The sequence below is a fragment of the Erithacus rubecula genome (assembly GCF_903797595.1).
Source record: "Erithacus rubecula genome assembly, chromosome: 24".
Lineage (NCBI taxonomy): Eukaryota > Metazoa > Chordata > Aves > Passeriformes > Muscicapidae > Erithacus > Erithacus rubecula.
Window position 1 is genome coordinate 6,306,176 of NC_136676.1, and position 27,658 is coordinate 6,333,833.

Below are 27,658 nucleotides of genomic sequence, written 5' to 3' on the forward strand. Positions count from 1 at the left end.
AATTGCATAATTTAACAGGGATATCAGTGTTTCCATGGGTAAAATCCACCCTGGTAATTATGGTGTTGCAGTTGACAGCAATTCCTGGGAAAATGATGTAACAGCTGTGAGGGAGTTGGATTAACTTTGAGAATTGCAGGAGGAGAATATAATTAATACAAATCAGCACGGGGCTGTGGGAATCAGGTCTTGTCAGGCTAATTGAATTGAAGAGTGAATATAAATATATATATTTATATATATATATAGATAGATATGAATATATATATTATGTAGTGAATATAAATAGCAGAAGAAACACTATAAAGGATGGTATGTGACAAATCTCCACGTTATTTTAGAGAGGTTTCCCTGGAATCCAGCTGGGTTGATGGGCACACAGTGCTGGGCTGCTCCTGTTGGTGTTTTACCCCTGCAGCCACAAAACATTCCCCAAAAAGGGACTGCACGTTCAGGCCACCCTCACCAGGAGAGAGCAGCTGAGAACTGGATGTGCCATAAAATTTCTCCCCATCTCTGGTTCCTTCACCCCTTCCCCTTTCTGTCCAGAATCCATTAACCCTTCCTGGCCCAGCAAAGCACACCCCAGCACAAATCCCCTGATTTTCATGGCAGGGAACCAGAGCAGCCCCAGCACATCCTGGCCAGGCTGAGCCACTGCAGCCTCAGCTGTGCCTGGAGCAGGAAAGGGAGATTTGATTCCAGCTGGGAGCTGTGGCTGATGTGCTCAGGCTGTGACCAGGACAGTGCTGATCCTGAATCCAACCTGGCAGAGCAGGGCACAGCCAAATCCAACCTGCCAGAGCAGCCAAATCCAACCTGCCAGCACAGCCAAATCCAACCTGCCAGAGCAGCCAAATCCAACCTGCCAGGGCAGTGGCACAGCCAAATCCAACCTGCCAGAGCAGCCAAATCCAACCTGGCAGAGCAGGGCACAGCCAAATCCAACCTGCCAGAGCAGCCAAATCCAACCTGGCAGAGCAGGGCACAGCCAAATCCAACCTGCCAGAGCTGCCAAATCCAGCCTGGCAGAGCAGGGCACAGCCAAATCCAACCTGCCAGAGCAGCCAAATCCAACCCGGCAGAGCAGGGCACAGCCAAATCCAACCTGCCAGAGCAGCCAAATCCAACCTGCCAGAGCAGCTGCTGCTGCTGTTACAGGTCCTGTTTGCTCACTGGGGCAGCAGTGACACTACCAGGGCCAGGTGGTCACCAATTCTCATGGTTCTGCTGCCAGGAGAGCCTGAGCTGGGGGAAGCTGGAGTCCAGGAAGGTTTGTGGAGCTCAGCAGTTATTTATAGGAGCCCAAGCAGGAGCAGGAAAGGGGACACTGGGGGCTGCAGCCAGGGCAGGCATTCCCCAGCTCCCCCTCGGGCCCCAGGGCTGTGCCAGGCTGATCCTGCTGAAAGGGATCAGAATTCCCTCCCTGGCACCAGCCCTGCCTGTCCCCAGCCCATGGGGAGGAAGAAATAGAAATAAACACAAAACCTGAATGCTCTGGATGAATAAAGAGAGAGAATTCCCATCCGGAAGTTTGGAAGGGCAGCAGGAGGTTCCTCCTCTGGGTCTCCCTCCTGCTCCCAGCAGCACTGGGAGCTCTGGGGAGGCCAAACTGGGTTTGGTGGCAGGAGATTCCATCAGCCTGGCCCCAAAGCCTCTGGGGCTTTTCCCAGAGGTGCCCAGCAGCAGCAGCACCTTTGTCCTGGGGACACTCCCAGCAGTGAATTCCTGCTGGGAATACAAACCCCCCACACCCTCAGCTGAGCCTGGGGCTGGGGTTGGGTGTAAAAAAATCTGCTTTTAGCTCAGCTGTGCCACAGCAGAGCCCTCCACACTGGTTTGGGACCCAGCAGTCCCCAACACCCTCTGGGGAAAAACCTTTCCCTGATCTCCATCCCAAACCCTCCCTGGCACAGCCTGGAGCTCCCCTGGCTGCTCAGGGGGATGCAGAGGGGTCCAACCCCTTCTGGGGGTCCCAAACCCTCCCCTGGGAGCAGCCAGGGAAGGGAGAGTGAAGGAGGCACGAGGCAGGATCCAGTATCCAAGAAAATGTCTTTATTTATTGTACACCTTGGCTTCTATTGCTTGGATCCCCTCCCCAGTCCCACGTAGTGCAAAAAAATTTCAGAGGAACGGAGTTCCACATAAATAAATTCCAGAGAAATCAAAGTGAGGACGCTGGACATGGACCTGGAGCAGGGCTGTGCCCAGCAGGGAGCCAGGGAAGGTTCTGCCCCAGCTCAGGGCAGCATTTCCCTGCTGGGAAATTCCCAGGCTGGGAATTCAGACAGAAAACACCTCGGGGGAGAGTAAAACCGGCAGGGAAACCACAGGGGGTTATTCTCCTCCCCTCAGACAGGGGTTGCTACTCACAGACACACAGACGGACAGACAGACAGACAGACAGACACTCGTCCCCTCCTCCTCCTGCTGCTGCTCAGAGGGGACGTGCAGCACCAGGAGCAAATCCCACCCTGGCACAACCTCCCAGGGCAGGTGCTGACACCTCGTGTCCACACAGTGTGGGTCGGGGGGCTGGGACCCCCAGGAGATGCTGGGGGGATTTTTGGGGGGGTTGTTTTGCCCTTTCCTTCCTCCTCCCCGGGCACCTGCATAGTTGGGGCAGCAGGAGGAGAGGCTGCTCCTGGCTGGTCCCCTGGCTCAGGGATGCTGCTCAGGAGCCCCCAGCCCCTGTCCCTGCTGCAGAACAGCACCACACAGGATTTTCACACTGCTCAGGAGCCCCCAGCCCCTGTCCCTGCTGCAGGACAGCACCACACAGGATTTTCACACTGCTGAAGGGAGGCCAAGGGCACGTGGCACCAAAATTCTCCTCTCAGCTGCTGCATTTCTCCCTTCCTTCAGGTTTTCTGCCAAGGCACAGCTCCCTCTTCTCCCTGCAGCAGCCCCAGCTCATTCCCAGTTTGAAATTCCCTCTTTTCTCCTCTGCACCTCCTGCCTGGGCTCTACTCTCCATTCCTGGCTCCTCAGCAAAGCCCCTTCCACCTCCCCATGGGGCTTGCTCCAAAGGGGACCCCAAATCCAGGGACACCCCCATGTGAGCCCAGCAGGAGAGGGAAATCCTGATGTTGGCCACAGGAATGGGATGGAAAGGGTGAAGAGCACAAAGCAGAGCAGATCTCACTGATTCCAGCATTTTTTTTTTTTTTTTTTTTAACCAAGCAGATTCCTCTGACCTTCCTGGGGCAGCTCATGTGAGTCAGGAGCAGAGCCTGGACACTGGCAGGGTCCTCTGCAGGACAGGGAAATGGGAGAGCTGCTGAGCTGTGATAGGCTGGGGCAGGGAGAAGGGGACAAAAAGGACATTTAGAGCCTGTTCCAAAAGCCAGAAAAGCCTCCTCAGCTGGAGACTGTCCCTGGGAGAGGCCAGAGGGGCAGGCAGCCCTGGTTTTCAGAAGCTGCTGGGAATTGCAGGTGTACAACGTGAGGCACTGTGAGTGGGCTTGGAAAACCTGCAGGCACCTGTCCAGGGAAAATCAGACTGCCAGGAAAAAAAATCTGAAAGCTGGGGAGTCCCTGTCTCATTTTAAACTCTTCTTTCACCCCCCTAAAAAAAGGAGAAATGTCTTGCTACTGGAAAACTCAGTCCCACAAGTACCACAGGAGTGAAATCTGAGCTCTGTGAGTGAGAACTGGGGAGTGAAGGGGGGGAAGAAGGAGAAAGGAAGGAGTTGCAAAGAGCTGGAGCAGATTTCCAATGCTACATTTGAACACAGTGAGGTACCAGCGGTTGAGTCGTTCCTCCGGGGCGTGGAGAGCACCTGATCTCAGCACACCCTGAGAACACCTGTAAGGATTGTAAGGATTGCCTTACAGTGCTCATTTATCCAAGCTTTAGTTCGTTACAGCGGTGGTTTAATTGCCAGGGAGTCGCTAATTGGGGATGGTCCCTCCCTCACACATTCACACACCCCACCCACGCACAGAGAACTTCCAGGGCTCGGGAATCATCTCCTCAAGTAATGAGAAAAGGAACTGCATCCCTTCTGCTGCCTGGAGGGCAGAGGGGATGGGGGGAAATAGTAAAAAATAAAGGGATGTGAAGTCATATCAGCGTTCAAATAAAAAAAGGCAAATAAAAAAAAAATAATAGCCAACAGAGTAATGCCTTCAGAAGGCTGAAGAACTGATTCCTTCCCACAAACTCAGCTTTGCAGAGAGGGGAGCAGCAAACCCTCTGTCAGAGGGTCCCGGCCAGTGATGGCACCGGGTCCCCTGGGCACGGTGGCCCCGGGAGGGGCAGGGGCTGTGTCCGGCTCCGTGACCCTCCCCAGGCTGCAGCTTCTCCCTGGGTAGGGTTAAGGCATCCGAGATGCGCCGCGCACAGCCCGGGGCTGCTCGGCACAGTGACATCGCAGTGCCACCCGCCGTGTCCCCAGGGCCACCGCGGCGGCAATCCCACACACAGCAGGGTGCCACCCCGGCCGTGTCCCCAGTGCCACCCGCCGTGTCCCCAGGGCCACCGCGGCGGCAATCCCACACACAGCAGGGTGCCACCCCGGCCGTGTCCCCAGGGTCACCACGGTGGCAATCCCACACACAGCAGGGTGCCACCCCGGCCGTGTCCCCAGTGCCACCCCGGCCGTGTCCCCAGGGTCACCAGGGTGGCAATCCCACACACAGCAAGGTGTCCCCAGGACTGTGTCCCCAGTGCCACCCCAGCTGTGTCCCCAGGGTCACCACGGTGGCAATCCCACACACAGCAGGGTGCCACCCCGGCCGTGTCCCCAGGGTCACCACGGTGGCAATCCCACACACAGCAGGGTGCCACCCCGGCCGTGTCCCCAGTGCCACCCCGGCCGTGTCCCCAGGGTCACCAGGGTGGCAATCCCACACACAGCACGGTGTCCCCAGGACTGTGTCCCCAGTGCCACCCCAGCTGTGTCCCCAGGGTCACCACGGTGGCAATCCCACACACAGCAGGGTGCCACCCCGGCCGTGTCCCCAGTGCCACCCCGGCCGTGTCCCCAGGGTCACCACAGTGGCAATCCCACAGACAGCAGGGTGGCCTGGAGATCCCAGAAGCAGCAGTCAATGGTTTGGGGTTCCCCCTGCCCCAAAGGAGATTTTTTTGGGGGGTGCTGGATGAGCCTGGCCAGAGGCAGAGCCCGCTCTGGGAAGGGCCAGCGCTGGAAGCACATTTGGTGTCCCCATAAGTGTCCCCAGAGCCACCCAGGAGGGCTGGGGTGGGATCTGTGGGGTCTGTAGGGTGTGTAGGGTCTGTGGGGTGTGTGGGGTTTGTAGAGTCTGTGGGGTCTGTACAGTCTGTGGAGTCTGTAGGGTGTGTAGGGCCTCTGGGGTCTGTGGGGTCTGTACAGTCTGTGAGGTCTGTGGGGTCTGTAGGCTCTGTACCCTCTGCAGGCTCTGTACAGTCTATGGTCTCTGTAGGCTCTGTGAGGTCTGTAGGGTCTGTAAGGTCTGTACCCTCTGCAGGCTCTGTACAGTCTGTAGGGTCTGTACCCTCTGCAGGCTCTGTGGGCTCTGTACAGTCTATAGGCTCTGTAGAGTCTGTAGGGTCTGTAGGCTCTGTGGGGTCTGTACCCTCTGCAGGCTCTGTACAGTCTATGGTCTCTGTAGGCTCTGTGAGGTCTGTAGGGTCTGTAAGGTCTGTACCCTCTGCAGGCTCTGTACAGTCTGTAGGGTCTGTACCCTCTGCAGGCTCTGTGGGCTCTGTACAGTCTATAGGCTCTGTAGAGTCTGTAGGGTCTGTAGGCTCTGTAGGGTCTGTACCCTCTGCAGGCTCTGTATAGTCTATAGGCTCTGTAGGGTCTGTAGGGTCTGTACCCTCTGCAGGCTCTGTACAGTCTATAGGCTCTGTAGGGTCTGTAGGCTCTGTAGGGTCTGTACAGTCTATAGGCTCTGTAGGGTCTGTAGGGTCTGTAGGCTCTGTAGGGTCTGTACCCTCTGCAGGCTCTGTATAGTCTATAGGCTCTGTAGGGTCTGTAGGGTCTGTACCCTCTGCAGGCTCTGTACAGTCTATAGGCTCTGTAGGCTCTGTAGGGTCCGTACCCTCTAAGGGCTCTGCAGTCTCTATAGGCTCTGTAGGGTCCGCACCCCCTGCGCCCCCCCCGGGCCCCCCGCCCCCCGCTCAGCGGCCAGCGCTGCCCCCGGGGCGGGGGCGCGGCCGGGCCCGCTGTCAAAGGCTGGTGGAGGACACGGAGAGGGTGGGCGAGGAGGGCGGGGGGAAGTTGAGCAGCTCCAGCACGGCCACCCCCACGCTGCTGCGGCGGGTGAACATGCACGAAGCCGCCACCCACTTGTTGGTGCGGGGGTTGTACTTCTCGATGGAGTTGAGGCTGGAGCTGCCGTCGTTGCCCCCCACGGCATAGAGCCAGCCGTCCATGGCCACCAGATCGTGCGTGCTCCTGCGGGGATGGGGCAGAGGGCTGGGTGAGGCTGGGGGAGATCAGCACTGCAGGGACACCCCGGACACCCGGGAAATGAGCTGGGGTACAGACAGGGACGGGGACAGAGATCTGCCCCTTGGCTCTGACACTGACACCTCAGCAAATACCAAACCTCATCGAGTACCAAACCTCGTCAAATACCAAACCTCATCAAATAGCAAACCTCACCAAATACCAAACCTTGTCAAATACCAAACCTCGTCAAATACCAAACCTTGTCAAATACCAAACTTCACCAAATACCAAACCTCATCAAATACCAAACCTCGTCAAATACCAAACCTCGTCAAATACCAAACCTCATCGAGTACCAAACCTCATAAAATACCAAACCTTGTCAAATACCAAACCTCGTCAAATACCAAACCTTGTCAAATACCAAACTTCACCAAATACCAAACCTCATCGAGTACCAAACCTCATCAAATACCAAACCTCGTCAAATACCAAACCTCATCAAATACCAAACCTCACCAAATACCAACCTCATCAAATACCAACCTCATCAAATACCAAACTTCATCAAATACCAAACCTCATCAAATACCAAATCTCATCGATTACCAAACCTCATCAAATACCAAACCTCGTCAAATACCAAACTTCACCAAATACCAAACCTCATCAAGTACCAAACCTCATCAAATACCAAACCTTGTCAAATACCAAATCTCATCAAATACCAAACCTCGTCAAATACCAAACCTCATCAAATACCAAACCTCATCAAATACCAAACCTCATCGAGTACCAAACCTCATCAAATACCAAACCTTGTCAAATACCAAACTTCACCAAATACCAAACCTCATCAAGTACCAAACCTCGTCAAATACCAAACCTTGTCAAATACCAAACCTCATCAAATACCAACCTCATCAAATACCAAACTTCATCAAATACCAACCTCATCAAGTACCAAACCTCATCAAATACCAAACCTTGTCAAATACCAAATCTCATCAAATACCAAACCTTGTCAAATACCAAACCTCATCAAATACCAAACCTCATCAAATACCAAACCTCATCGAGTACCAAACCTCATCAAATACCAAACCTTGTCAAATACCAAACTTCACCAAATACCAAACCTCATCAAGTACCAAACCTCGTCAAATACCAAACCTTGTCAAATACCAAACCTCATCAAATACCAACCTCATCAAATACCAAACCTTGTCAAATACCAAACCTCATCGAGTACCAAACCTCATCAAATACCAAACCTTGTCATATACCAAATCTCATCAAATACCAAACCTCATCAAGTACCAAACCTTGTCAAATACCAAACTTCATCAAATACCAACCTCATTAAGTACCAAACCTCATCAAATACCAACCTTATCTTATATCAACCTTTATCAAATACCAAACCTTACCTAATACCAAACCTTACCTAATAGCAATCTTTATCAAATACCAAACTTCATCAAATACCAAACCTCATCAAATATCAAACCTTGTCAAATACCAAACCTCATCAAATACCAAACCTCACCAAATACCAAACTTCACCAAATATCAAACCTCATCAAATACCAAACTTCATCAAATATCAACCTTATCAAATATCAAACCTTATCTAATACCAGATCTTATCGAGCACCAAACCTCATCAAGTACCAAACCTAATCTAAGAGCAAACTTTATCAAATACCAAACCTTGTCAAATACCAAACCTAATCTAATACCAAATTTTATCTAATACCAAACCTTATCAAGTACCAAACCTTATCAAATACCAAACCTCATCTAATATCAAACTCCATCAAATACCACCACACCTTGTCAAATACCAGATTTTATCTAATACCAAACGTAATCTATTACCAAACTCCATCAAGTACCAAACTTCATCTAATATCAAACCTTATCAAATACCAAACTTAATCAAATACCAAACCTCATGACATATCAATCCTTATCTAATACCAAACTTGATCAATTACCAAACCTTATCAAATAACAAACCTCATCAAATAACAAACCTCATCAAACACCAAACCTTATCAAATACCAAACCTTATCAAATACCAAACCCTCTGACCCCAAAATCCTCGGACTTGCAATCCTTAATTCCCCCACAGCCCAGCAGCATCTCCGTGGTCTCATCCACTCAACCCCAGGTTCTTTATGTGCACACAAAGTGCTGAGCACAAATCCCTCTGCAGAGCAGCCCAGGGCACACCCTCCAAGCCCTGTGAGCCCAGCAGGAAACACCTGAGCCCCCAGGTGTGTTGTGCTTTGCAGGGCACAGCAAGGTGAGCTCCCCCGAGGCTGCAGAGGGGGCCCAGCCCCCCCTTACCTGCGGATGTTCATGGGGGCCACGCTCTCCCAGCTGTTGGATTTGGGGTTGTAACGTTCCACAGAGTTGAGGCAGCTGGTGCCATCGTTGCCCCCAGCCACGTAGAGCATCCCCTCGAGCACGGCCACGCCCGCGCTGCTGCGCCGGCTCAGCATGTTGGCAATGGGGCTCCAGGTGTTCACCTGGGGACAGGGACCCTCAGAACACAGGGGACCCCCCACCAGGACACCCCCTGCAGCTCAGCCCTGCTCTCAGCACACAGCTCCTGACATGGAAATACTCCTGGGGGGGTTGAGTGCTTTCCAGCCTGCTCTGCCCCAGTTTCCAGGAGGAATTTTTGGAGGGTGCAGAGATCCCCACCAGGGGGCTGAGCTGCAGCCATTGCCATTGTGTGAGTGCAGCTGGGGCTCTGCAGCTCAGGAAAAGCCTCCAGGACCTTCCCTGGATCTGCTGGAGCAGGGCTGAGTCCCTGGGCACCAGGCTGGGTGTGCAGCAGCTCAGCTGGGAGCGGGAGCAGCATGCACCAAAGTGAGCTACATATCCAGAACCTGTGATCAAATTAAAAGGTTCTGAGAAAAGCTGAAATGCTCCAAAAGCTGGCAATTCCCCAGCCTGATGTGAACCTTCCACTGGCTGGATATCAGACTTGCAGTCCTTAGTTTTCTGGTTTTGCCATGTGATCACTGATTTCTTCCTGAATCATCAGTAAACACAGTGACAGCTTCCAAGGGCACTTCACTTAAAATGGGCTTTTCTTTAAAACTTCATTTTGCTTGCAACAGCTTATGGCTTGGAAAATGAACAGGACACTGGAAAAATTCAACAATGCAATTTGCAAATCTTCTGATTTTTGCAAGGCCCAATCAAAATACTCTTTCTTTAAAGGCAAATAAATTATAGTGAAATATTGACCTGAAATGGCTACCAGGCTTCCTACAGGCACTGGGTGTTCTGGTGGCCAAAACCTCACAGAGCAGCTTTGGGTCACTTTGCTCAGGACTGCACCCTGTCCCTGCTGATCCCTCTGCACCTCACAGCCATGCATGGTGAGTTAAAGCCTTCCAGGCATCCCTGGAGGGAGGAGAAGCAGAAGAATCCCCCAAATCCCCTGGATTTACCTGGGGCTCATACTTCTCCACCGTGGCCAAGTGTGACGAGCTGTCATAGCCCCCGACTGCATAGAGGTTGCCTTCTGCAAAGAGCCACAGAAGCACAGGGATCAGCTAAAGACCTGTCCCTGTGCCACCACAGCCTCCCACAGAGTCACAGGTGCCACCCTAGGGGTGCTCACACAGGTCCAGGCTGAGCCTGCCCTGCCCCAGCTCCTCCCAGCACAGCCTGGCTCCCTCCCCTGGGAATGTTCATCAGGCAGCTCCTCAGCAGAGCTGCCCAGAGAGCCCCTTTCCTCCCTACAGAGAGCCCTGGGGTGTTTTTAGAGGAGCAGGGGAATGCCAGGATCAGCTCAGGAGGAGCTGGGGATGGAGGGGAGCTCTGAGCCAGCAGCCAGAGCTGAGAGCAGGGGACAGGCATGGGGACACTGGGACAGGAAGAGAACACCCCCAGGGAGATCCAGCACTGAAAAAACTGTCCTGCACAGTGAAGGACTGACCAGGCACAGGGGATCCCCTCACCCCAAACCAGAAGGGAACAATTTGAGCCTCCAAACCCCATTACCAGGGAGGCTGAGAAGGGAGCACATCAGAGGGGGCAGGAACTGGGGCAGAGCAGCAGAAAGAAGCCCCAGCAGTGCAGCAGAGGCTGGTCAGGAACCCCCCCAGCCCCCCTGGGCCCCCCTGGCAGCCCCCCAAGCCCCCCTGGCAGCACCCACCCAGCGTGGCCACGCGCACGTAGCGCCTCCGGGTGCTCATGGCAGCGATGGAGGTCCAGGTGCCTGTCAGGGGGTCGTACCTCTCTGCACTGCAGGGACAGGGACAAAGGTGGGACATGGAAAAACCCAGGTGACAGCTCTGGGACACAGGGACAAAGGTGGGACATGGAAAAACCCAGGTGACAGCTCTGGGACACAGGGACAAAGGTGGGACATGGAAAAGCACAGGTGACAGGTCTGGGACACAGGGACAAAGGTGGGACATGGAAAAGCCCAGGTGACAGCTCTGGAGCACAGGGACAAAGGTGGGACATGGAAAAGCACAGGTGACAGGTCTGGGACACAAAGGTGGGACATGGAAAAACCCAGGTGACAGCTCTGGAGCACAGGGACAAAGGTGGGACATGGAAATGACCAGGTGACAGGTCTGGGACACAGGTGGGATACTGAAAAGCCCAGGTGACAGGTCTAGGACATTCCCAAGGGAGATGGGGACAGACAGGGGGACAGAGGGAGGAGCTGACACAGGCTGGGCTTTGTTGAGGGGATTTTCCACTGGAAGAAGGAGCTGAGCTGCAAATCACCTTCCCAAGGGCTCCCAGCCCAAGGACTGTGCTTGCAGCAGCAGGGAGGGCTGGAGCTGGGCAGTCCCTACCTGTTGAGGCACGAGGCCCCATCGTAGCCCCCTGCAGCATAGAGGAGCCCATGAAGGGCTGCCACGCCCAGGCAGCTCCTCCTGGTGCCCATGGACACTTCAGGCTGCCAGCAGTTGGTGACAGGGTCATAGGACTCCACTGTGGCCAGGTCAGAGGTCCCATCGTAGCTGCAGGGAGAGAAGGGACAAGAGGCTGCTCAGAGAGAAGCTGTGGAGCCCTGGAAGTGCCCAGGCTGGATGGGGTTGGAGCAAACTGGGATGCTGGAAGATGTCCCTGCCCATGGCAGGGGGTGGGATGAGATGAGATTTAAGGTTCCAACCCAAACCAGTCTGGGATTCTAAGGGAAACAGGAGGGAAACACCCCAGGCCAGGAGGCAGAGAGAGCCCACACAGCACAGGGAAGGAAAAGGCTGTTCCATGGTGGCTTGGGTTGGGGCCAGAATGTGAATTCTGTCTCCATTTGTTAAACCAGGTGTGGCAGTGACCCTGATCTCCTGGCACACATTATCTGCTAATGGGCCACCTTTAAACCAGCTGGGCAATCATCTTTACCTTTCCCATGACCCACCCTTCATCCAGGAGGTATCACCTGTTAATGGGCCATTGTTACAAACTGGGTGTGGCAGAGATTCTTATCCCTGTGGGAGATATCTCCTGTTAATGGGCCATTGTTACAAACTGGGTGTGGCAGGGATCTTTATCTCTTGGCACACATTCTCTGCTAATGGGCCATCTTTAAACCATCTTTATCTTCCCACAGCCCATCCTCCCTCCAGGAGATATCTCCTGTTCATGGCCAGTGAGTCCCAGGGCATGGCTGATAAAATTCCATCATCCCACTGGGAGATGCTCCAGCCAGGGCAGGAGCCAAGCCTTTCCTACCCAGATAAAAACTGAGATTTTGGACACCAAGGCACCTTCTTTGCACTGGATTCCAGAGGAAAGCCAGACCCTTCCACATCATCCCTGCACCTTCAGAGGAAACTGCACCTTCTCCAGGAGCACTGCTCCAGCTGAGCCACATCTGCCCCTGCAGGAGGATGCAGCACCATGAAATGGGACTGTGCCACCACCCTGACTGACTGACTGTGTCAGCTTGGATTCTGACTCTGGCAGGGTTGGGATTGTTCTTTGTAACACTGCATTGCTATTTTAATTCTCCTAGTACAGAACTATTACTCCTAATTCCCATATCTTCACCCGTGAGGCTCTTAACTTCAAAACCACCACAATTTAGAGGTAGGGGGGGTTTCCCATTTCCCATTTCCCATTTCAAAGAGGAGCTCCTGCCTTTGCTGGCAGCCAGCACACCTGCTTACCCCCCCACGGCGTAGAGCTTGTTGCCGATGGCCGCCACGCCCACGCGCGCCCGGCGGGTGGCCATGGAGGCCACCATGTGCCAGCGGTCCGTGCGCGTGTCGTACGCCTCGCAGTCGCCGTGGATGGCAAACAGGCTCCCTCCACCTGCTCGGGAGGGCAGAGGCAGCTGTGAGACAGGGGTAGAGAGCAGCTCATCAAAAAACCAAAGTCCCCAGCGAGGAGCGCCTGAGGTCGATGGCGCTCGTAAAAATCGGGAGATTTTTTTGGTGGGGTTGAGGGGATAAACAAAACCAGAATTTGCAAGCAGGGTGAGGGATGCAAGGTTACCAGGGATTAAGTGATAAATCCAAAACCTTAAACTAGCAATCTCAAAGCAGGGTGAGGGATGCATGGTTATCAGGGATTAAGTGATAAATCCAAAACCTTAGTTAGTTACCCACAGTGTAACTATCACAGCCCCAATAACCAAGCTGTGAATGGGGTCTGGGGGTGGCAAAGAGCCCAGTGTGACACACAGCCCCTATACCCAGTCTGTCCTTGAATTGGGTCTGGGGGCACGGCCCTACCCACAGCGAAGAGCACGGTGTAACTATCACAGCCCCAATACCCAGTCTGTCCATGAATTGGGTCTGGGGGCTCAGCCCCACCCACAGCCCTACCCACGGCGAAGAGCCCCAATACCCAGGTTGTATCTGTGAATTGGGTCTGGGGGCAGCCCTACCCATGGTGTAATTATCACAGCCCCAATAGCCAGGCTGTCCATGAATTGGGTCTGGGGGCTCAGCCCTACCCACGGTGTTACACACAGCCCCAATAGCCAGGCTGTCCATGAATTGGGTCTGGGGGCACAGCCCTACCCACGGTGTTACACACAGCCCCAATACCCAGCCTGTCCATGAATTGGGTCTGGGGGCTCAGCCCTACCTATGGTGTTACACACAGCCCCAATACCCAGCCTGTCCATGAATTGGGTCTGGGGGCTCAGCCCTACCTACGGTGTTACACACAGCCCCAATACCCAGCCTGTCCATGAATTGGGTCTGGGGGCACAGCCCTACCCACGGTGTTACACACAGCCCCAATACCCAGCCTGTCCATGAATTGGGTCTGGGGGCTCAGCCCTACCCACGGCGAAGAGCACGGTGTTACACACAGCCCCAATACCCAGGTTGTATCTGTGAATTGGGTCTGGGGGCAGCCCTACCCACGGTGTTACACACAGCCCCAATACCCAGCCTGTCCATGAATTGGGTCTGGGGGCACAGCCCTACCCACGGTGTTACACACAGCCCCAATACCCAGCCTGTCCATGAATTGGGTCTGGGGGCAGCCCTACCCACGGTGTTACACACAGCCCCAATACCCAGGTTGTATCTGTGAATTGGGTCTGGGGGCAGCCCTACCCACGGTGTTACACACAGCCCCAATACCCAGGTTGTATCTGTGAATTGGGTCTGGGGGCTCAGCCCTACCCACGGCGAAGAGCCCCAATACCCAGGTTGTATCTGTGAATTGGGTCTGGGGGCACAGCCCTACCCACGGTGTTACACACAGCCCCAATACCCAGGTTGTATCTGTGAATTGGGTCTGGGGGCTCAGCCCTACCCACGGCGAAGAGCCCCAATACCCAGGTTGTATCTGTGAATTGGGTCTGGGGGCACAGCCCTACCCACGGTGTTACACACAGCCCCAATACCCAGGTTGTATCTGTGAATTGGGTCTGGGGGCTCAGCCCTACCCACGGCGAAGAGCCCCAATAGCCAGGCTGTCCATGAATTGGGTCTGGGGGCTCAGCCCTACCCACGGTGTTACACACAGCCCCAATACCCAGGTTGTATCTGTGAATTGGGTCTGGGGGCTCAGCCCTACCCACGGCGAAGAGCCCCAATACCCAGGTTGTATCTGTGAATTGGGTCTGGGGGCAGCCCTACCCACAGTGTTACACACAGCCCCAATAGCCAGGCTGCCCATGAATTGGGTCTGGGGGCTCAGCCCTACCCACGGCGAAGAGCAGGGTGTTACACACAGCCCCAATAGCCAGGCTGTCCATGAATTGGGTCTGGGGGCAGCCCTACCCACGGCGAAGAGCACGGTGTTACACACAGCCCCAATACCCAGGCTGTCCATGAATTGGGTCTGGGGGCTCAGCCCTACCCACGGTGTTACACACAGCCCCAATACCCAGGTTGTATCTGTGAATTGGGTCTGGGGGCTCAGCCCTACCCACGGTGTCACTATCACAGCCCCAATACCCAGCCTGTCCATGAATTGGGTCTGGGGGCAGCCCTACCCACGGTGTTACACACAGCCCCAATACCCAGTCTGTCCATGAATTGGGTCTGGGGGCTCAGCCCTACCCACGGTGAAGAGCCCCAATACCCAGGTTGTATCTGTGAATTGGGTCTGGGGGCTCAGCCCTACCCACGGTGAAGAGCCCCAATAGCCAGTCTGTCCATGAATTGGGTCTGGGGGCAGCCCTACCCACGGTGTTACACACAGCCCCAATACCCAGGTTGTATCTGTGAATTGGGTCTGGGGGCTCAGCCCTACCCACGGCGAAGAGCACGGTGCTGGCCCCCTCGCAGCGCCGCGGCCGCGTGCGGCTGTTGCCCAGCACGCCCCTCTGCTCGGGCAGCAGGTGGTATTTGAGCGCCTCGATCAGCAGGTCCTTGCACTCCGAGTGGTGCCGCACCAGCAGCTCCGTGTCCACGTGGCTCATCAGGAAATCCCGGCTCAGCAGCGGCAGCCGCACGCACTTCATCAGCTGGGACGGCAGGGAAAGGGTTAAAGGGAGGGGAGAGGGCAGGGAAAGGGTTAAAGGGAGGGGAGAGGGCAGGGGAAGGGTTAAAGGGAAGGGAGAGAGGGCAGGGAAAGGGTTAAAGTGGAGAGAGAGAGGGCAGGGAAAGGGTTAAAGGGAAGGGAGAGAGGGTAGGGAAAGGGTTAAAGGGAAGGGAGAGAGAGACAAGGCAGGGAAAGGGTTAAAGGGAAGGGAGAGAGAGACAGGGCAGGGGAAGGGTTAAAGTGAAAGGGGAGAGAAGAGAGGGCTTGGGGCAGGGAAAGGGTTAAACTAAAATGGGCAGGCTGAGGTCAGAGCAGGCCTTGGGACATGGGGAGAGGGTTAAAATAAAAGGGGACAGGGCTAAAATAAAAAGGGACAAGGTTGAAATAAAGGGGGACAGGGTTAAACTGGAGGGGACAGGGTTAAACTGGAGGGGACAGGCTGAGGTCAGAGATCAGGAGGAGCTCCACTCCCAGAGGGTGGTGGGCCCTGGCACAGGTTGCCCCGGGGTTCCCCTGGGGTTCCCCTGGGGTTGCCCCATCCTTGGAAGTGTTTGAGGCCCTCCCCAGCACTCTTACCCCATTCCCACCCCATTCCCAGCCCATTCCCAGCACTCTCACCCCATTCCCAGCCCACTCCCAGCACTCCCACCTCATTCCCAGCACTCCCACCCCATTCCCAGCCCACTCCCACCTCATTCCCAGCCCATTCCCAGCACTCCCACCTCATTCCCAGCCCACTCCCACCCCATTCCCAGCACTCCCACCCTGGGCACGTGCTGTCTCCTGCTGTCCACGTCGTGTTTGACCCAGCTGAGCACAGCCCTGTACACCTCCTCCTCCGAGGGCACGTTGAGGCTGTCGCTGGAGATGAGGTCCAGCACCTGCAGGGGGGTGGGGAGGGCACTGCAGCCCGCTGGGGACACAGGGGACATTCCCAGCTGCCAGCTCCTGGCTCGGTGGGGCAGCACAGCTCTGCCTCCTGGACATGCTGGGTGCCCCAAAAGCAGCTTTGTGGGGGCATCTCTGACCATCCTCCCTCATTCCTGCCCCCTGAGGCTGCTGCAATGCCTGGCATTCCCCTCAGTGGCAGTGCCTCTGCTGGCATTTGTCCCTGCCATATGGCATTTGTCCCTGGCTGCTCCCAGAACTGTCCCTCCACCTGCCAAGGGCTGCAGAGCTGCAGCAGAGGGAGATGTGTGATTGTCACACCCTCCCCTCATTGTCACTGCCCCGGGGGTGGGTGATGGAGGTGTCAGAGGGACACACGATTCCAGGGCTGGGAATTGCTGCTGCCCAGGGCCCACCAGATGATGACCAGCAAGAAACATTAGCTGAGCTGATTTAAACACCCCAGGGCAGCCAGCAGCTCTTCCCTGGGCTGTGCTCCCAGAGCCAGGGCAGTGTGCACACAGCTGACACTGCAAGCACCAAAATCACCCCTGTCCCACCCTCCAACCCTCATTTCCCATGGGATTCATCCTGCTCTTCCCACAGACTGACCAGAGTGAGGCCAAAACCCAGCACCTGGGTACCCCCCCTGCCAAAGCCCATCCCAAAGCAGATCCCTTGGGCAGGAAAAGCTTTGCCAGCAGGACCTCACCTGTTTAAGGGGCAGCAGCATGAACTCCTCAGTCTTGGACACCTCCACGAAGTGCTGGAGGACATACTTGTGGGCAGACTTGAGGAGGTCACTGCAGGAGTGGGTGTCAGCAAAGCCACGGATGCCCAGGCAGTTGGAGGGGTCGAGCTGGCTGAGCAGGAACTTGCAGCAAGCATCCCTCACACCATTGAGCTGAAGCAGGCTGGCAGCAGGAAGGAGGGTCTGGCACAGGGGGAGAGAAGGGGGGGTTTGCAGCAAGGAGATTTTTCACCCTCGTCCCAAGGCACAGCACAGAAAGGACAGAGCACTGCTGGTTTTTTTAAAGGTAAAGAACAGCTGGAAGGACACCTGGAACACCCTGGGAAGGGAAGCAGCTGAAATCCCTGATCCAGCTGCCAGCACAGGAACAGCTGGGCAGTGCTGAGCAGGGGGAGAGGGGAGAACACAGGAGGCAGGGGTGGCACAGAGCAGCTTTGTGGAGAGGGGGGGGTTTGGGGAGAAGCTCCTACCTGCACATTCCCCTCTCCCACCACGATCTCAGCAGTGTAGGCATACTGCACCAGCTGCTCCAGGGCCTGGGGGTCAATGTCATGCAGGGTCACATGGGTCTGGCGGCTCTCACTCATCTCATCTGGGGCAAAGACACCAAAAATGAACAAAAAAACCCTCAGCAGGGCTGTTTCCCCATAGGAATGAGCTGCATCCACACCACAGCCCAGGGAGGTTTCCTGCCCAGCTCTAGGGAATGGGGACCAGGCTGGAAAGGGCACCAGAATACTGAGCAGGGAGCTGTGGGCAAAGGGAATTTGGGAAAGGAGTGAAATGGAGGATTTATCCATGCACAGAACAAGTGGTTCATTTTTGGAAGGTTTCCTGCCCAGTCTAGGGATTGGGGGCCAGGACTGCAGGAGGGACACCAGGATCCTGAGCAGGGAAGGAATAATGGAAGGGAATTTGGGAAGGGAGGGAAATGAAGGGTTTAGCCATGCATGGAACAAGTGGTTCATTTTTGGAAGTTTTCCTGCCCAGCTCAGTGGATTGGGGGCCAGGACTGCAGGAGGGACACCAGGATCCTGAGCAGGGAAGGAATAATGGAAGGGAATTTGGGAAGAGAGGGAAATGAAGGGTTTATCCATGCATGGAATAAGTGGTTCATTTTTGGGAGGTTTCCTGCCCAATCTAGGGACTGGGGACCAGGACAGGTGACAGGATCCTGTACAGCAAGGTGACACCAGGGCTCAGGCAGTGAAATGAGGAACATCCCAATACCGACACCAACAAAATCAGCAGCACAACACAACCAACAAAATCATCTGAAGAAGGGTAGAACTACCAGCCTGCCCACTGGGGGAAGAGAAAACTCTACTTGCTTGTGAACATGGCGTGGAAGTAGGGGCTGCAGGAGGCCAGCACCACCTTGTGAGCCTTGATCTCCTTGGTGGCCACGTGCAGGACGATGTCGCAGAGCAGCCCCCGCTGCCGCATGCGGTTCATGCACACGAAGGCGTCGTGGTAGTGGCGCTTGGAGTTGTGAGAGATGCTGTGCCCCTCTCGGTTCAGCAGCTGCACGCCCCCCTCCATGCCTGGGCTGGGCTGGGGAGGGGGTTTTTTCCCCCTCCCACTGTCTCTGGGGTGAAGGGGAAAGCAAAGGGTTAACTGGCGGAGTGTATGGGAAATGATCCGAATGATGGTGAGGTGGGTGCAGGAATATTGAAAGTGTGGAAATGCTGAGGGGAAATCCAGGGGAAGTTCAGATTGAGGAGTTCACACTGAGAAATGCAAAAAATCCCCCAGAAAATGCGTAAAAATTGGCCAGGAAAACTCCTAAAGCTGTGCTAAAAACCAAATGTTGGGATACCCCAAAGATGTCCAAATTCCAGGTGTTATTGGGAAAAATATCTGGGAAAAATCAGGAACAACTCTGCCTTAAAAACAGGAAAAATCCTTTAAAATTTGCATTAAGGAACACGAAAATCCCCCAGAAAATGCACAAAAATTGGCCAGGAAAACTCCTAAAGCTGCGCTAAAAACCTAATGTTGGGACACCCCAAAGATATCCAAATTCCAGGTGTTAGTGGGAAAAACCAGGAAAAAACTCTGCCTTAGAAACAGGAAAAATACTTTAAAATTTGCACTGAGAAACACAAAAAACCCCCAGAAAATGCATAAAAAATGGCCAGGAAAACTCCTAAAGCTGTGCTAAAAACCAAATGTTGGGACACCCCAAAGATATCCAAATTCCAGGTGTTATTGGGAAAAATCAGGAACAACTCTGCCTTAAAAACAGGAAAAATCCTTTAAAATTTGCATTAAGGAACACGAAAATCCCCCAGATAATGCACAAAAAAAATGGCCAGAAAAACTCCTGGAGGTGCACTAAAAACCAAACGTGGCCCCAAAATCCAGTGAGATTCCAGGAATTTCTGAGGAAAAAACTGTGGGAGTGAGTGAGCGAAATATCCAAAACTTAAAACGGCCCAAAAAGTCTGAAAATCACACGAACCATGGCTCAAACCCCCCTAAAATCCATACTAAAACACCTAAACTCTGCCAAAATCCCAAGGATAGCTGGGAAAAGCATCAGGGATTTTTAAATTGAGCCTACCAAACCAGAAAAGTCCCTGAAAATTTGCACTAAAAACCCGAAAAATCCCCAAAGAATTCTTCCTCCTGGGAGGGTGGGATGGGATTCCCATGAAGTTATGGATCCCTGGAAGTGTCCCAGGCCAGGCTGGATGGAGCTCAGAGCTCCCTACCCTTGAAACCAGAAGGATTTTCACAACCCAAACCATCCAGTGCTTCCAGGAAAACAAAACCTGCCTGACCAAGGAACATTTTATTCACGCAGAGATTTCCTCCCCCTGGTGCTGTTTGCATCCAGGCTGCTCTGAAAGAGAGAGGCAGGGATGGCAGGGGAAGGCTGAGCAGCAGGGAAAAGGCAGCTGGGATCCAAGCCCACATCCCTGCGGAGAGAGAATCCCCTCACACCTCCACATCAGCCCAAAAATAGCAGCCTGTGCCTGCTCAGCCAGGGATGCAGGAGGCTGTTGCCTTTTGAAGAGCAGTTGTAGCACGTACAGGAGTCTGGGGGAGGAAAGGAAAGATGAATAAACATGTTTCCTGCAAAGGGAGCAGCCTGCCGTGCCCTTTGCTGATTGCTGCTGTCCCTGGCAGGGAGGGCTCAGGCTGCTCTGCTTTCCAGGATGTCACCTGCCCATGGCACAGGAGCAGCACAGTTTGTCCCCACACGGCCCGGTTTGTCCCCACACAGCCCAGGTTGTCCCCACACAGCCCAGTTTGGGCAGCTGCAGCATCCCAGGACACCCCATCTCCTAATTCCTAATGCCCACAGGAGGGTTTTCATTATCAGCATCCCTGCCTGGGCTCCAGAGGGTCAGGGATAAGGTCAGAGGGGCAGAGCTCAGCTCCAGTGCCACTGTCCCCTCCTGTGTCCCACTGTCCCCTCCTCAGTGCCACTGTCCCCTCCTCAGTGCCACCATCCTCTTCTCAGAGCCACCATCCCCTACTCAGTGCCACTGTCCTCTCCTCAGTGCCACTGTCCCCTCCTCAGTGCCACTGCCCCCTCCTCAGTCCCACTGTCCCCTCCTCAGTGCCACTGCCCCCTCCTCAGTCCCACTGTCCCCTCCTCAGTCCCACTGTCCCCTCCTCAGAGCCACCACCCCCTCCACCCCACAAGAACTGGTTCCCACCAGAGCTCTTGAGCTTTAAGGCATCAGAACCAAACCAGCGTCCAGTGCTGATCTCCCCACCCTGCTGGCAGCTCAAACTGTCCCTCCTTGCCCTGCTCAGGCTTCACTCCCAGGCCATGGGGCTCTGTGGGTGTCACTGGTGGCAGCACAGGCACAGAGCAGCAGTGCCCAGAGCCCACAGGGGCAGCAAGCACCAGCCCACCTTTGTGGGCAGCAGCAGCACTGCACGTGTCCCCCATGGGCTGGGAAGGATGTGCTGCCTCCCTTGGAATAACTCTGAGGTTATGGCACAAAAAAAAACCAACCCCAAACCCAAAAGAAAAATAAAAATGAAAAAAAAAAAAAAAGAGGTTTTTGTTTGGCTCCTCTGCGCCAGAGCGTGGCCGTGCATAAGAGCTCTGTTAATTAATGCAAATGATCCCTGCCCAAAGGGAGCCTGTTCTCTCCACACAAAACAACCATATTTTGCTGGGAGTGAAAAGAAGTGTGCTGAGCAATAAACAGGGAATAGAGGATCCTCCTGGGGGAAGTTCTGAGCCTGCCCTCTCCCCGTGGAGAATAGCTTTTTGTTGACAGCCTGGATGGGGATTTGGTGTCTGGCAGGAGGGCTGGGAGGCAGCAGGGACACATCCTGAGCAGCTGCTGCCATGGTGGGGACAGACACACAGCCAGGCTCAATCCATCCCCTCCATGTGTCCCCAGTCCCTTTGTGCCATATCCCTGAGTGCCCCTCTCCTGGAAAATCAGTTTGTGCAGCTCGGTGTCCCCCACACCATGGAGAGGGCACAGAGCTCTCCCTGGGCTCAGGGTGCCACAGGCAGGTGGTGCCAGGTCCCCCTCCAAAATGGCACAGCCAAACTCCCCCTGGGATGGAGCAAAATCCCTGGGAGGGAGGGGATCACAGTGGAGCAGCATTTTGTTTTTCATCAATAAACAAATGCCAGGGCTGCTTTCACAGCTACAGCAGATCTGCACTGCCCTCACCCCTCCAACTCCAAAATCCCAAATTATTGCAATTACAAAATAAATCCCCACAGCAAGCACAGGCAGAGAGGGTGGGAAGCACTCAGCTGTGCCTGGGCAGGACCCAGATGACAGCAGGCCCTGTGTGCAGCAGCTGTCCCAGCAGGAGTGTCACAGCAGTGCCACTGAAGGGCTCTGGGGCTCAGTCCTTGCTGAGCCCTTGCCAGGCTCTGCCTGCAGCCAGGGAGCTCAGACAGCCCTGACACAGAGCAGCTCCTGCTCACATCACTGTGTGCTCAGGGAGATGCTCAGGGGCAGGGGATGCTCTGAGCTGCAGATCTGGCTGGGCTCTGCACTGTGCAGAGCTCAGGGCTGGCATTGTTGGTGGAAATGTGGCAGCTGCAGCCAGCCCTGCCTTGAGGAGGGAGGCAGTGGCAGTGCCAGGGAACCCCTTGGTGGGCACATGGGAACACAGAAATGGGGTGAGCAGCAGGGCCAAGGAGCACAGCCCAGCCCTGAAACCCCCTCCCAAGCCCCTCTCCTCCATCCCCTGTGCCCCTGCTGCTCCTGGAATGAATCTGCTGCCAGGGAGCCTCAAGGCAGGGCAGGGCAGCACAGACAGCTGAGTCTGCAGGACTGAGAATCCCCAGCTCCCAGGAGAGTTGGGGCTTTTTTATTTTTTTTTTTTTAAATGAATTAGGCATAACTGACACGCACTGAATCCTCCTGTCTAGACATCTGCAGAGAAGTGACAAGCTGCCAGGGAGGATGTGGAGCCCTGGCAAGGGGGTGGGGAGGACAGGGAAAAGCTGCACTCAGCTGCCAGCTCCAGGCACACAGACACTGCTGGCTCCAGGCAGGGAGGACACTCAGCACCCTGAGCTCAGCAGAGCCTCTCAGCCCCTCCCTGGGCTGCCAGCAGGATGGAGGTCTCTCCTAAAGCCTCCCCATGACTCATGGGGGGTTTTGTTTGGAAGCTCCAAGCTGCTCTCAGTCACCCCAAAAAGTGAGAGGCAGAGCCTCAATGCCCTGGGACATTCTTACGTCTCACAGGAATGAAGGGCACCCTCATCTCCATCTCCTCCTCATCTTCCAGGGCAGCAGACACCTTCAAATTGTTCCATCAGGCATCTCCAAACTGTTCCTGAAGGGACCTCCAAACTGCTCCTTCAGACCCCTCAAACTGCTCCAATAAGACCCCCCCAAACTGCTCCATCAGACCCCCCCAAACTGCTCCATCAGACCCCTCCAAACTGCTCCATCAGACCCCTCAAATTGCTCCATCAGACCCCTCCAAACTACTCCATCAGACCCCTCCAAACTGCTCCATCAGACCCCTCCAAACTGCTCCATCAGACCCCTCAAATTGCTCCATCAGACCCCTCAAATTGCTCCATCAGACCCCCCCAAACTGCTCCATCAGACCCCTCCAAACTGCTCCATCACACCCCCCAAACTGCTCCATCAGACCCCCCCAAACTGCTCCATCAGACCCCTCAAATTGCTCCATCAGACCCCCCCAAACTGCTCCATCAGACCCCTCAAACTGCTCCATCAGACCCCCCCAAACCTCTCCAAGCTTTGGTCTCCCATGTTTTGCAGGATTCCATGGTTGAGGGGTTCCTGCACCAATATTTGGGTCATTTTCAAGCAGTTGGTTGTGAGGGTCAGGACTGGAGGAGGTTTGGGACCCCCGGGTGAGGGAGAAGCAAGGACTGGAAATGGATTCTTGCTTTGAGATTCTCATCAAAATGGGGATCCCATAGTCCAGCACAAAGCACTCAAAAACCTGGGCAAAGCCAGCCCTGTGGCTCTGAGAGGAGCTGGAAGTGTGGGTCATGTCCTGGCTGCCCTCCCAGTGTCCCCAGTGTCCCCAGTGTCCCCAGCAGAGGAGCTCTGAGCCACCCTGTGCTGCTCCATGGCACAGGCAGTGCCAAACCTGGGCACACACAGCCTGAGCCAGCTGCTGTGCAGCTCCTGCTCTCTGCTGGGCCAGGATCTGTCCCCAGCTCATTTTCCAGACAGGTGAACATGAGGGGAGAGTGGGAGGCAGCCTGATCTCAGCACAGCCTGTGCCCCAGAGCTGCTCCAACAGGGGCTGTCCCCTTCACCTCCCTGCTGTGCTGGCTCCAGGTGACAATGGGCCAGCTCAGAGTGGGCCACCACTGCCCAGCAGTGCCCTGGTGTCACAGGACAGAGAGGAATTTGGGGAGGCTCATCAGGAGACTCCACTTGGCTTCAGAATGGAAGGATAACTCCATGAGGTGAGGCAGCAGCAGCAGGGAAACAGGAAAAACTCACATCTGCTGGCTGCAAACAGGCAAGGAGATCTTTCACAGGTGGGCAGGACTGAAATAATTCTGCTGTGCCCCCAAACCAGGTGGGCATCACCTGGCTCAGCCCTTCCAGGGCACCCACAACTTCCAGGGATGGTTCCCAAATTCTCCTCCAGCCCCTCTGTGCCAGCACAGCTCTGAACAAGCTCTGAGCTTGTTTGGAGCAGTGGGAAAGTCCTCCCAAGGCAGGAAACCAAAGAATTCCCTCCCATCTTCTGGCAAGCAGCAGCAGAGGCCACATCCCCGAGCTCTGAGCAGCATGTGACACCGTGGCCTTGAGCTGGCTGCCAAGGCCAGCAGGTCCCACACCCTGGCAATTGCAGCTGGAGGAGCTCAAATTCCAGTCCCTGGGCAGCCACATCCTTCAGGGATGGTTTGCAGCAGCCAGGCAGAGCAGATGGAACCTCCCAGCCCCGGGTTTTGGAGCAGGGCTCAGCTCCTGTGCAGATCCACAGAGGGGTTGCTGGAGTTTTGGAGCTGCTGAGGCTGAAATGCAGCAAAGCAAAGACTCAGAGCAGCCTCCTCACAGACCCCCAGCCTTCAGGGGATGCCTGCTTTGATTGCCACTCCACCTGCAGCCAGCCAGGCTGGCAGGAGGCAGCAGGGGCAGATGGCCACTGTCTGTGCTGGCAGGACAAAGGCGTCCCCAGTGCCACCCCCAGCGAGCTGAGCCCGGCTGGCAGAGGCACCAGGGTCCCTCCCAGCCCCCTGCCACGCTCAGGAGAGCAGCTCCCTTCAGATGCTGGGCTCCAGAGCCAAGAGAGCAGGTGCCTGCTCTGCCTGCCAGCTCCTGGTGTGCTCTGAATGAGCTGCTCTTCGCTGTGATTCATTAATCACTCAGTGCTCAGGAAGGAAACTCGCATCTCCACACCAAACATCTCCCCAGCCTTACTCACTGCTGTGCTGAATAAAGGATTTCCAGCAGATGTTCACGGGTCAGGAGAGAAACTCGGGGTGCAGGGGGAAGGGATTTACAGAGAGGGTTTTGCCTTGGCTGCAGGGATGGAAACCAAAAGGCCACTGAAGGCTCAGCGAGCCCCAAAACGCTGGATTTGTAACAAACCAGCACCTCTTGGTGCTGAAGGCACCCAGAAACATCCACGTGTTGCTGAATCACTCCAGAATCACCTCCAGCAACGCAGAGACCCCCAGAATAACGCTGTGGGACGGCAGGGAAGCAAAAGAGACAGAGATGGAATCCTGCACAGAGACCCACCGAGGCAAGGGCACTGCTCCTGGGGGCTGGCACAGAAGGGACAGAGCAGGGAGAGCACAGGGACAACAGGGACAGCACAGGGACAACAGGGACAGCACAGGGACAACAGGGACAACAGGGACAGCAGCACCTTGTCCCTCCTGCCGAGTGCAGGGCTCTGCTCCCCGTTTGCTCAGCCAGCAGAACCAGCCCAGCCCCCGGGAGCAGCTCCAGCTGCAGCAGCGATGCCGTGGCTCAAGGAGAGCCCTCTGCCCCGGCAGCCACTGCAGAGGCCACGGAAAAGCTGCATCCCAACAAGTTTCCAGAAAAGCCGAGGCGGTGTTTCTTTCTCGCCGTGCCCTTCAGCTCGGTGAAGCACCGAGCCCCGTGTGCGGCACCGGGGGGACACGGGCGGGTCGGGCCAGCCCCGCTCTGCGGCGGCTTCTCCTCCCTTTTCCAGCGGGATCTCTCGCCAGGACTTGGCAGAGCACGGGGGAGGAGAGCACAGGGATGCTGCCGGCCCCGGAGGTGATGCCGCGGTGCAGAGAGAGGCTGGGAAGGGCATCGGCTGCTCCAAACCTCCGCAGAAACGGCACCGCTGGTGCCAAAACCTTTGGGAACGGCGCCGGTGGTGCCAAAACCTTTGGGAACGGCGCCGGTGGTGCCCCCGGACGCGCTGCGTGGTACCCCGAAAGCAAACTTGCTCTCTGAGGAGGGATGCGCAGGAGGAGCGCCCGGAGGGATGGAGGGGCAGCTCCTCCGGGGGTCCCCCCATCACCTCCCGGTGATTTCTCTGCTGTGCCCCCATCCCCGGTCATCCCTCCGTTCCTCCCCATCCCCGCTGACCCCTCCGCTGTGCCCCCATCCCCGCTGACCCCTCCGCTCCTCCCCGTCCCCGGTGTCCCCTCCGTTCCCCCGGGTCCCGCGGCTCCGAGCGCCCCGGCCCTGGCGGGAGCAGGGACAGGGGGACAGGGAGGAAGAAGAGGCAGAGGAAGAGGCGGACGGAGAGAAGAGGAGGCAGGGCCGTGGCCCGGCGGTACTCACGGCTCCGGGGCCGCCGGGGGATGCTGCGGGTCCCCGCTCCACCGGGGATTCGGGGCGGCGGCGGCGGCGGATCCTGGAGCTGCGGCTTCCTCCGTCACCCGGAATAACCCCGCGGGAGGCGCGGCCCGGCCCCGCACGTGTGTCCGTGTGTCCGTGTGTCCGTGTGTCCGTGTGTCCGTGTGTCCGTGTGCGGGCCCAGCGCAGCGAACCCGCGGCACCGGCCCCGCTGCGGGCCCGGCACCGGCACCGGCACCGGGGGCGGGGCCAGAGCTGGGGGCGGGGCTGACAGAGACAGAGGGGCGTGGCGATTTGCACAGGCCACGCCCACTGCATGAGCGCCGCACAAAGGGCGAGGGGCGGGGTTAATGGTGGGGCGTGGTCAGTGGTGGGTGGGTGTGGCTTGAAAGGGGTGTCCCGAAATAATTTAGTCAGGAAAGAGATTTGGGATTATGGAGGCCAGTCTGGGACAGGCCCCCGCCTTGACAGCGGCGCAGAGCGCTGAGTGGCACCTCCAGGAGTTCCTGGGACTCCTCCGGGGATGGGGACCCCAAACCTTTCCATGGAGGAATTCCTGCTGATGTCCAACCTCTCACCACACCAACACAGCTTAAAACTCCGTCCTCGGAGGAAGAGACCATCACTACCTGGCTATGGCCTCCTGTCAGGTTTTTGGGGAGAGTGAGAAGGTCCCACCGAGCCTCCTTTGCTCCAGCTCAGCTCTTTAAACCGCTGCTCACAGGGTGTGTGGTGCAGACCCTTCCCCAGCTTCATTCCCCTTCCTTGGACCCCCTGCAGGCCCTCGGTATCCTTCCAGTGGGCACATAGCATCCCAATATCCTTCCAGAGGGCACACAGCACCTCAATATCCTTCCAGTGGATACAGAGCACCCCAATATCCTTCCAGAGGGCACATAGCATCCCAATATCCTTCCAGAGGGCACATAGCATTCCAATATCCACATTGTAGCTCCTCATTGTCCTTCCAGCAAACACACAGCACCCAATATCCTTCCAGTGGATACACAGCACCCCAATATCCTTCCAATGGATACACAGCACCCCAATATCCTTCTAGTGGGCACACAGTACCCCAATATCCTTCCAGTGGATACACAGCACCCCAATATCCTTCCAGAGAACACGCTCCATCCCCTCAGTGCCCTTCCAGTGGGCACACAGCACCCCAATATACTTCCAGTGGGCACAGAGCACCCCAATATCCACACTCAATGTCCTCCCCGAACTGGGCGGCCCAGAGCGGCACACAGCACTGGAGACACGGCTCTGCAGTGCGGAGAACGCCGGTAATCCCTCCCCTGGCCCCGCTGGCCGCACCGTTCCTGGTTGTGGCCAGCGATGGAAAGCCCAGCACGGAGCGATCGCGCGGCGGGGCGGGACCAGCACTGTTATGGGGAGTGGCTTAGTATGCAAATGAGCTCATTTGCATAAACACGGGCGTGGCTCCTTAGCCCCGCCCTCACCGCGC

General features: G+C 55.9%; 1 protein-coding gene across 2 annotated transcripts; it reads right to left on the reverse strand.

Annotated features, from left to right (window-relative positions):
- Nucleotides 1-6,102: 6,102 nt before the first annotated feature.
- On the reverse strand, nt 6,103-18,523 carry KLHL17 (kelch like family member 17). 2 transcript variants are annotated; one of them, XM_079326276.1, is made up of 11 exons: nt 18,295-18,523; nt 17,434-17,555; nt 16,925-17,146; nt 16,089-16,205; nt 15,094-15,307; nt 12,543-12,687; nt 11,223-11,390; nt 10,568-10,656; nt 9,858-9,931; nt 8,740-8,921; nt 6,103-6,386 (listed from the first exon to the last, which is right to left on the reverse strand). In XM_079326276.1, exons 1-11 carry the CDS (start codon nt 18,503-18,505, stop codon nt 6,158-6,160), a joined length of 1,773 nt encoding a protein of 590 aa, XP_079182402.1. In that variant the 5' UTR covers nt 18,506-18,523; the 3' UTR covers nt 6,103-6,157. The 2 variants fall into 2 exon arrangements, with proteins under 2 accessions (XP_079182402.1, XP_079182403.1); XM_079326277.1 differs by lacking the exon at nt 16,925-17,146.
- Between the last annotated feature and the right edge of the window lie 9,135 nt (nt 18,524-27,658).